The sequence below is a fragment of the Bacillus rossius genome, chromosome 1, assembly GCF_032445375.1.
Source record: "Bacillus rossius redtenbacheri isolate Brsri chromosome 1, Brsri_v3, whole genome shotgun sequence".
Lineage (NCBI taxonomy): Eukaryota > Metazoa > Arthropoda > Insecta > Phasmatodea > Bacillidae > Bacillus > Bacillus rossius.
In genome coordinates, this window is record NC_086330.1 from 6,734,074 (window position 1) to 6,745,272 (window position 11,199).

The following is an 11,199-nucleotide window of genomic DNA, read 5'->3' on the forward strand; positions in this document are numbered from 1 at the left end:
TTTGCTTTTAAAAATGCTGAGGATAATGGAGGCTGTCCTAGAGGTAGTTGAATCCGCGAATTTTATTCCGGTCTCTGGAAATATCGAACTATAGCTTAACTCACATACTAAATGTGTATATATATATTAGAGACCCGGAAATTTGGCAGATTCGTCTGGCTTCAGAGTAGAATTTAAGGTAGTGGGTGTGTTCAATTCATGTTTGCTTTCCCATTGGTTGATTTCTTAGTGAGAGCATGTTTATCCCCGTTAATCGGCACTACCCGATTCGCTTACTTCTCTCCTAGCTGGGCATCGTTGGCTCACGGTCATGGAGGGGCGTGTCCAAATAACTGCGGTCCAATCATGAACACAGTGCGACAGTGTGAAGGTTTGCATTCTAACTTGCGACTAAATGAATGCGCGAAATTTCCGTGTCTCTAATAAGTATATAGAGACCTGAAAAATTCGCGCATTCATTTCACGATAGGCTAGAATCCAGAAAAAGTTTGCAATTTTCCTGCTTCGGTGATTGGGCCGCAGTATGTCTGAATGAATTTGGGCCAATGAAAAAATTGTAAACAAAATAAGTGGCGAATGACGAGCATCCCAGTTAACAGGTGTCACGAGTCAGCAGCCAATGAGCAGATGCAATTCGCCCGAGTGCATAGAGGATCACCGAGTCCGTCCTATAGGTAGAGACCCGGAAAATTCGCGGGTCCATTTCGTGTTATGCTAAAATTCAAATAATTATACCTTAGTGCTGCTTCTGCTATTGGTTCATTGTTAATCTGGAGTAATGAGGGCCAATTAGAGACCCTCACTCGTAGAAGTGTCGAATCACAGGCCGCCCAGTCGAGACGACTCACAAGTCAACAGCCAATGAACAGTTGGCATTTGCCCGAGTGTGTAGAGGATAGTGGAGTCTATCCTGGAGGTCGTTGAACCCGCGAATTTTCCGGGTCTCTACCTATAGGTCACTGAAATCGCGAATTTTTCCGGTCTCTACTAACATATAAATATATATATCGACGCGACGTGGGGCGCTGAGAGGTGTGTTTGTGTGGTGTGGTCTGCAGGTGTCGCTGTGCATCTCCATCCTACTGTCGCTGACGGTGTTCTTCCTGCTGCTGGCGGAGATCATCCCGCCCACCTCCCTCACCGTGCCGCTGCTGGGCAAGTACCTGCTCTTCACCATGGTGCTGGTCACGCTGTCCGTGGTCGTCACCATCGCCGTGCTCAACGTCAACTTCCGGTCGCCCGTCACGCACAAGATGCGGCCCTGGGTGCACCGCCTCTTCATCCAGCTGCTGCCCAAGGTGACCACCCATCGTGCTTGTCCACTGATGGCCCGGTCAAGGCGGACATCGACCCTTGCACTAATCCACAACGAGCTGAAAAGGGCGTAAGGGATACCACTTTAATGAAATACTGAGAAGTCCCCATTGATCAACTGATAGCCCGGTCAAGGCAGACATTGTACCTTGCATTCATCCACAACGAGGTGAAAAGGGCGTAAGGGATACCACTCTAATGAAATCCTGAAAAGTCCCTATTGATCCCGTGTGTGCAAAAAAAAATTATTCAATGTTCAATGGTCGTAAAAATGTTTTATTTTTTTATTTTTTGGCCAAACGGTTAGTTTTACGGAAACAATAGCTCAGACTAAAATTGTATATCAGGTCATTATCTACTAAAATTGTTCTTATACTTTTTCTCAAAGATTTATACCATTTCTGAGAAAAAGCCATTAGAAAGTTAGCTGGAGCTGTATTCTCCATAAAATGCACACGTTTCAACGCCACCTATGAGGTAGTGTACGAGGCTTGATTTAATAGATCTCTTTTTTAAAAAAATTATCCTGTTCTCATTCCCTCCAAAGGTTTCGCCAACACATACGTGAACTCAAGTTCTTGCATTTTCAATATGCGGCAACAGGTAGCAACAGGGTCGAAAAATAAATTAACAATTTTTTTTTCTATTGGTGGGATGGGACGATATGAAGTCACTACAATAAATGCGACACGCGAGAAAATGGTTCGTTCGGTTACCTCGAGGAAGTATCTCATGCGGCCGCTGCATTGTTTCTGATGCAACGTCTGGTAAACAGTTACCGGTATTAAAAAAAAAATTACAAGACGAAGCCGTCTGAAATATGAATAAGTTTTGTTTTAAAAAAACTGCTGTTTTTAATAGCGAAAGTAATTTTATGAAATAAAATCTCTTGTTAAAGTTTTTATTTAATAAGTATTTGAAACGCTTAAGATGTATCCCACGAAGCAAGTGGTTGTAATGCTACAAAAAAAAAGATCGTATTTATAATGTTTTTACATATCATGTGAAAATTTTTGTAAATAATTCTCTAATATTTACGCCTGAATAAAATATAAGCCTGCGTTAAGTCCGTTGGTATTCCGGACATGTCCGCTCGCGCTGTGTCCATCAGGACTTGGTGACATGAACAGCCAGGACTGAAGTTTCCAGAGAACTCAATGGTGTAGCAGAAAATATGGTCAAACCTTGATCAGACCAGCTAATGAAACTCCGATGGTGAAACTGGCCATTATCCTACAATTTTTTTTTTTAATTTTAATTTACACTCAATTTTTTTTAATTCGGGATAATTTATTTTAGTATTCAACTATATAGGCATTGAATTTTGTGTATTGTAGCTAATTCTTTAGTCAGATACATGCAACTTGATATCTGCTATTTGTAAATTTCAGACCTATATTTATAATTACAATTTTTTGCCTATAGCTTGATTGCATCGGAGTCATTCAATGGCACTTCATATCCTGGGTTTTCCCAGCGGGGTAACATACACATTGGTCATCACCGTCGTCTAAGGCCTAGGTGCATAGCCGTGAGACGATAATATTCACGTGTTTGATGTGTAAACATCTTAGCTATCGAAACACGGAATTTGGCGGGAGAAATTTGCGTGAACGGAATGGAGGTCGCATAGAACGGAAATGTGTAACCACGGTGCTGCCATTTGTGACGAAATAGCGCCAACCAAAGTTCATACAGCCAAAATAAATCTTTATAGTATTAACTGTTTAGTGAAACTTAACAAAATGGGTAAATTTTTAATAAAATTCCTTGTCTAAAATCAGGTCGAAAGCCGGGGTTTAGACTTTTCTAAAGTCTTTTTTTTTTTCGATATTATCGGAGCAGATTCATTATATAGTTTTAATTTCCTGTCTGCTAATTAAAATGATTCTTTACTCGACGTAGCTGCTCCGGCAACGAATTCTAGCGGCGGTTGGCGGAAACTACGAGTGATTCGCGTCCAGAAATGCAGTTTGAAAACACGATTTGCGTATGCGAGTTATCACGCTAAGCATTATTTTATTTCATGTTTCTTGGCGGTCAAGATCGTAACAAATTTGAAATTTTGAAAAGCCAGGTAAAACTTACTAACATTTTCTGAAAGAAATTCAAACCATTTATTGAAGAAGCCAGTGGCATTTCAGTTAAACCTAAAAAGTTTCAGTTCTGCAATAAATTAAATTCTCCTTATTTCTACAACCCAAAAACGTTTTAAAAGAATGTAACTTTTGGCAGCTAAATTATGAAAAAAGTATGCGCTGGAAAAAATTTTCATTTCGTGAAAATTAAACATTTCAAAAAGTCTAAAAGTATATCAGTGATTAATATAAATAAAAAATCATGACCTGAAATGGGAGGCACTCCCTTAAGGACCAAAACCACACGACTATTTTTTCTGTAAAACTGAAACTTAAAAATTCAGGTTTCTAAGAAAATGTTTTGATATATTTTTTTTTTTTTTGCAATTGGAAATTTGATTTAAATTTTTTTTATGAACGTAAGCCAAATTCTAAATGAACTGACAGCACAGAGAAATATAATCAAGGACAGACGTTTTCAGAATCACTGTGTTCGTCTGTTCTGTGATATTTTTTCTGACTAATTATTCCTTTCACGGAATTATCTATGTTGTCAGTTCATTTAGAATTTTAGAAACCGGAAAAATTCGCAGATTAATTTCGTGATAGGCTGAAACCAAACACGTGTACAATTCTGCTGGTTTTGCTATTGGCTGGAAATTTAACTTGAGCTCACTGGGCCAATGAGAGATTATCGACCAAAGAATCATCGAATCACAAGCTACCTAGTGGAGACGCCTCACAAGTTAGCACCCAATGAACACACGTATTTGCTTGAAGAATGCAGAGGATAATGGAGGCTAACCTAGAGGTAATTGAATCCGCGAATTTTTTTGGTCTCTAAGAATTTGACATCGCATTATAAGTTTTTTTTTTTTTGCAACACGCGAACACACGAGCTTGCTCGTTGTCGAAGTCAGATGTCACACGTCTCCGGCGAGTATTTCGTCGACGGGCGATGTCGTGGCGGAGATGCCGGATCGAGAGCACGGAGCAGACAGCGGTGCTGGCTGGGATGGGCGGTGATTGCCGTAGAGACCTGAAAAAATTCGCGGATTCAATTCGTCAAATGCTACAATTCAAATAATTATAACCTAAGAGCTGCTTCTGCCATTTGGTTCACTGTTAATCTGGAGTAATGAGGGCCAATTAGAAACCCTCACTCGTAGAAGTGTCGAATCACAGGCTGCCCAGTCGAGACGACTCACAAGTCAACAGCCAATGAACAGTTGGCATTTGCCCGAGTGTGTAGAGGATAGTGGAGTTTATCCTGGAGGTCGTTGAACCCGCGAATTTTCCCAGTCTCTACTAATTTAAAGATTTGTAGAAGCCGGAAAAATTCGCGGATTCAATTACCTCTAGGATAGCCTCCACTATCCTCTGCATTTTTCAAGCAAACACGTGTGTTCATTGGGTGCTAACTTGTGAGGCGTATCCACTAGGTAGCTTGTGATTCGATGATTCTTTGGTCGATAATCTCTCATTGGTAGAGACCGGAAAAATTCGCGATTTCAATGACCTGTAGGATACACTCCATGATCCTCTATGCACTTGGGAAAATTACATCTGCTCATTGGCTACTGGTTCGTGATACCTGTTAACTGGGACGCTAGTGATTCGATACTTCTTTTGTTAAACGTTTTTCATTGGCCTAGTGTCATTCAGATGAACTGTGGCCCGGTCACTGATGTAGTAAAAAGGCAAACGTTTTTTGGATTCTAGACTACCACGAAATGAACTCCGCGAATTTTTCAAATCTCTACTCGTTGGCCCAGACAAATGAAGTTGAAACTTCGAGCCAATAGCAGAACCAGCATAATTGTACACGTGTTTGGATTTCAGCCTATGACGAAATTAATCCGCGAATGTTTTCCGGTCTCGGCGGAGACTGACGGTGACTGGCTGTGACTGGCGGGTGACTGGCAGGTGACTGGCGTTGACTGGCGGAGACTGGCGGTGACTGGCGGTGACTGGCAAGGTGACTGGCAGTGACTGGCGGAGACTGGCGGTGACTGGCGGTGACTGGCGGTGACTTTCTGTGACTGGCAGGTGACCGGCAGGTGACTGGCGGTGACTGGCGGTGACTGGCGGAGACTGGCGGTGACTGGCGGTGACTGGCAAGGTGACTGGCAGTGACTGGCGGAGACTGGCGGTGACTGGCGGTGACTGGCGGTGACTGGCGGTGACTTTCTGTGACTGGCAGGTGACCGGCAGGTGACTGGTGGTGACTGGCGGTGACTGGCGGAGACTGGCGGTGACTGGCGGTGACTGGCAAGGTGACTGGCAGTGACTGGCGGAGACTGGCGGTGACTGGCGGTGACTGGCGGTGACTTTCTGTGACTGGCAGGTGACCGGCAGGTGACTGGCGGTGACTGGCAAGGTGACTGGCAGTGACTGGCGGTGACTGGCAAGGTGACTGGCAGTGACTGGCGGTGACTGGCTGTGACTGGCGGTGACTGGCGGAGACTGGCGGTGACTGGCGGTGACTGGCAAGGTGACTGGCAGTGACTGGCGGAGACTGGCGGTGACTGGCGGTGACTGGCGGTGACTTTCTGTGACTGGCAGGTGACCGGCAGGTGACTGGCAGTGACTGGCGGTGACTGGCGGAGACTGGCGGTGACTGGCGTTGACTGGCAAGGTGACTGGCAGTGACTGGCGGAGACTGGCGGTGACTGGCGGTGACTGGCGGTGACTTTCTGTGACTGGCAGGTGACCGGCAGGTGACTGGCGGTGACTGGCGGAGACTGGCGGTGACTGGCTGTGATTGGCTGTGACTGGCAGGTGACTGGCAGGTGACTGGCGGTGACTGGCGGAGACTGGCGGTGACTGGCGGTGACTGGCAAGGTGACTGGCAGTGACTGGCGGAGACTGGCGGTGACTGGCGGTGACTGGCGGTGACTTTCTGTGACTGGCAGGTGACCGGCAGGTGACTGGCGGTGACTGGCGGTGACTGGCGGTGACTGGCGGTGACTGGCAGGTGACTGGCAGGTGACTGGCGGTGACTGGCGGTGACTGGCGGTGACTGGAGGTGACTGGCAAGGTGACTGGCAGTGACTGGCGGAGACTGGCGGTGACTGGCGGTGACTTTCTGTGACTGGCAGGTGACCGGCAGGTGACTGGCGGTGACTGGCGGTGACTGGCGGTGACTGGCGGTGACTGGCAGGTGACTGGCGGTGACTGGCGGTGACTGGCGGTGACTGGCGGTGACTGGCGGTGACTGGCAAGGTGACTGGCAGTGACTGGCGGAGACTGGCGGTGACTGGCGGTGACTGGCAAGGTGACTGGCGGTGACTGGCGGTGACTGGCGGTGACTGGCGGTGACTGGCGGTGACTGGCAAGGTGACTGGCAGTGACTGGCGGAGACTGGCAGTGACTGGCGGAGACTGGCGGTGACTGGCGGTGACTGGCAGGTGACTGGCAGGTGACTGGCGGTGTCTGGCGGTGACTGGCAGGTGACTGGCAGGTGACTGGCGGTGACTGGCGGTGACTGGCGGTGACTGGCAAGGTGACTGGCAGTGACTGGCGGAGACTGGCGGTGACTGGCGGTGACTGGCGGTGACTTTCTGTGACTGGCAGGTGACTGGCAGGTGACTGGCGGTGACTGGCGGTGACTGGCGGTGACTGGCGGTGACTGGCAGGTGACTGGCAGGTGACTGGCGGTGACTGGCAAGGTGACTGGCAGTGACTGGCGGAGACTGGCGGTGACTGGCGGTGACTGGCGGTGACTTTCTGTGACCGGCAGGTGACCGGCAGGTGACCGGCAGGTGACCGGCAGGTGACCGGCAGGTGACCGGCAGGTGACCGGCAGGTGACCGGCAGGTGACCGGCAGGTGACGGGCAGGTGACGGGCAGGTGACGGGCAGGTGACCGGCAGGTGACCGGCAGGTGACCGGCAGGTGACCGGCAGGTGACGGGCAGGTGACCGGCAGGTGACCGGCAGGTGACTGGCGGCTGTGGCAGGTGCTGCTGATCGAGCGGCCCAAGCAGGAGGACTCGGTGGACGACGAGGAGCTCCTGGACGACGAGGACCTGGACGCGGACGGCCTGAAGCCGCCCGACGGCGTGCTCACGGGCGTGTTCGACGCGCCCGCCGAGCTGGGCTACGGCGGCGACTACGACATCCCGGCGCTGCCGCCGTCGCGCTTCGACGTGGCGGCCTCCGGGGGCGTGGGGCCCTGCTTCGGCGAGCCGGCGCCTGTGCCCTTGCCCCTGCCCGGCGGGGACGACGAGCTGTTCGGCCCGCCCCCGGCGCTCGACGCCAGCCCCACCTTCGACCGACCCACGCGCGAGATGGAGAAGACCGTGGAGGACGCGCGCTTCATCGCGCAGCACGCCAAGAACAAGGACAAGTTCGAGAACGTGAGTGGCACGACACGACAGATACGATCATACGTCGTGCATCGTTCCAGCACGACAGAGCTAATAGCGTAGGGTCGCAATATCACGACAACATAACACGACCGACGAGCCACCATCCTTATCTGGAATCACGATGTCACGACGTGCACGACACGACAAATACGATTACACGTCGTGCATCGTTCCAGCACGACAGAGCTAATAGCATAGGGTCACAATACCACGACCACATAATACGACCAATTCTAAAACAGCTGTCGGCGAATCTCCCCATTCCAAATGTGTCCATAAAGTGCAGTATAGAATGTGCTAAAATCAGTGTAGACCCTTTAAGAATTTTTTAAAATCCTGTTGATAACTGATGTGCATAACAACATATAATTTAGTTGTCTCTTGCAAAAAGTGAGATTTAGTATATTTTAGATACAAGGAAGCAAGCTGTAGATATTTTAAAATGGGGCATAAAATAATTCCGCTGTTAGATATTGTTGGGGGCTTTGGGAGGTACCTCTACCACCTGAAGAATACTAGCCGGGGTGTGCGGTGTCAAAGACCGCATCATTTATTTCCAAAAAAAAATTACGGGACATCCAAAGGTTATTTGCACAAACAATTTGTCTTCATGGGTTGGCAACGTTTGTTCGGGCATTTAAACATGGCACACATACGGCACCATAAACAAGAGAATCACATTTTAGTGCATAGTAACATTGAAATTTTACAACCATTAAACTTTGACAACAAATCTAACTTCGTTATGACGTGAAGATTTCAGTGCTCAAAAATGCGCAATCAATACTATAGAAAATTAGCATGCTTAACAACTAGTGGCCACGCGGGAATTTACAATAAAACTCTTTGCCTTAAATCTATTCTGGACACACAATTTACATTTATATCCTTGTAGCATATAACACGTCTAAATTTCTGATATCAGACGTGCACTAACTGGCTATACACACTCTGTGAAATTCCAAGAATCTGAACTATGGGTGCTTTCACAGCTTTGAATCTCCAAACATTTTAGTTGATTCAGTAGATGGATGTGATAATTTCATTTATAACCGAAGACGTATTTTCACAGACTCAACTCCTGGTGTAACGTAAATGTCCCCTTAAACAAAAAATAACTTTGGGTGACTGGAGGATGCGGTCGTCATGCCCGCTCCAGGTTCTTGAACCCTGTCTGTGAACAAACCAAAATCCAACATGATCAGAACTGGTTCACAGACAGTCAGTAAATGGGCAATAATGCCCACCAAAAAAGGCGATGTTTGGGCAAAAAAAGTTGGCAAAATCTCGCCAAACAGGAGGTGTCTCGTAGCGCTCAGGAAGGTAGTCCTCCAGGATGTGAGGTGAAGACAAGCACCGAACACGCGCGGTTGCCGCGGACGTTTCCATAAATTAAGATAATTAGGAATTTAGCAATGTATAACAAATTTCTACTAGGCACACAGACTGACTAATTACTGGTTAAGATAAAAATTAGGGAAAACATCCCTTGACTAGCAGACTACATTTTCGTACGACGACCGACTGAAGTCTTGCTGTGTGCTGGCCGAGGATCCGAGGTGGTCAGTCTGATAGCGCGGCGTGGAGTCTCTGCGTGGCGACAGCGACTCATAATTAAAAAGGCGCTTTTTTTTCGAAATTAAAAGGGAGGGCCTTCAGGTTCCAGACCGAAAGATTCCGAAAATTTCCGAGGGGGTGGTCGAGAAATACTGACATAGATATCGCGACGTTGGTGTTAGGGGCCGATCGCAGCGCGACCTACTGAGGGGGTGTCCGAACCAAGAAAGAATCGACTAGAGCATCTCTCGCCCGAGGCGACTTCGAAAGCATGGGGCTTATGGGGGAGACTTGTGGAGCGCTCTGGTGGCTCGGAAAAGAATTACAGTAAACTTCTTGTGGCGTGTGTCGTCAGGGGGGCAGGCGTTTAGGAGGCGTTCAAACACCCAGGGGAAATAACTCGCAACTCCGCCGCGAGAGGGCAGATGCGGTAGTTTCGAAGACCGATGGCTGTCCTTGGCTTCAGCCCGGGTTAGTGGCCGTTCAGTACTCTAAGCAGTGTTACTAGGAAAGGATGGAGAGGGGGGAGTTGGAATCTGTACGACGGTGGCAAATTAAGTTATACAAAGGCCAGAGACGTGACGATACGTTGGGTAAAACGACTCGCGAGTGTGCCTCTAGTGTTTGCCTCAGGAGAGCTCCGAGAGAAACAGGCCCCTGGGAAAACACAGGGATAAGCAGTCTTGATCACGACTTGGAGGAGAATTACAGGAGATGGGCGTGCATCAAAGCAGGGATAAGACGAAATACAAGCTGACTCGTAAAGACTCGGCAAAAATCAGATCTAGTTCTGGGAACAGATTAGAGAGACTAGCCTGATAAAGAATAAATGGGAGTGTACACAGAGCGGAAAAAGTTTACGTTTTAGCTGCAAAATGACTGGTAAAAATATTGTTCAAAATTAAAATTTTAAATTGTGCCAAAGAAATGCTAATTCGCGGCCCAATATGTATTAAAATACTCCAAAATGTACCAAACAAGTCAGAAAAATTGGTAATCCTTCTAAGCTACCGGTGCCTAGATAGAATTAAAAAATGATCCAATAGCCAACGCTTTGTTGTAAACGCTTGTATACACATAGGACCTTCACGGACTAATCTAAGTCATCCATATACATGTTAGTTGCCTGAGTCCACTTACATTACAAACCTAAGGTTGGCCATATTATTCTCAGCCATCTTACATCATTTTAATGTTGTACATGCATGGACAGACATTTCGCACATATGGCGATAAGTAACAATGGTTCTCGTGTTCATACTATGCTCTGATTATAAATTTGTTGACATAATGTGTTTAGATTCCACTAAATGTTTGTTAAACCCATATGTGCATGTCCTTGGGGTGCAACCAGACGTCTTGCAGCCAGGTGGTGGGTTGTGGCAGGTGGAGGAGGACTGGAAGTACGTGGCCATGGTGCTGGACCGCCTGTTCCTCTGGCTGTTCTCCGTCGCCTGCATCATGGGCACGGCGCTCATCATCCTGCAGGCGCCCTCGCTCTACGACACCACCCGCCCCATTGACATCAAGTACTCCAAGATCGCCAAGAAGAAGATGCGCATCATGATGATGGGTCCAGAGGAGGACTGAGGCCAGCGATGGGACCCGCTAGGCGTGCGCTACCTCGGCGAGGTCACCGCGCGGGTGTTGCTGCTGGTCTTCGGCATCTGAGCACATGTCGTCGTCGTCCCTGGGCCATTCCTGGCACTGCCGTCGTCAGACACTCCAAGGTCTGTAAGATGGTGTCTAATGATGGGTCCAGAGGAGGTCTGAGGCCAGCTATGGGACCCGCTCGGCATGCGCTACCTCAGCGAGGTAACCGCGCGGGTGTTGCTGCTGGTCTTCGGCGTCTGAGCACGCGTCGTCGTCCCTGGGCCAT

General features: G+C 48.1%; 1 protein-coding gene across 1 annotated transcript in view; it reads left to right on the plus strand.

Moving 5' to 3' along the window:
* LOC134531608 (acetylcholine receptor subunit alpha-like 1) overlaps nucleotides 1-10,910 on the plus strand; it is a 38,156-nt gene extending 27,246 nt beyond the window's left edge. Inside the window, exons 6-8 of the mRNA XM_063367358.1 lie at nucleotides 1,059-1,298; nucleotides 7,353-7,751; nucleotides 10,707-10,910. Coding sequence (XP_063223428.1) covers nucleotides 1,059-1,298; nucleotides 7,353-7,751; nucleotides 10,707-10,910 — 843 coding nt within the window. The remainder of the gene's footprint in view (nucleotides 1-1,058; nucleotides 1,299-7,352; nucleotides 7,752-10,706) is intronic.
* The last annotated feature ends 289 nt before the right edge of the window (nucleotides 10,911-11,199 follow it).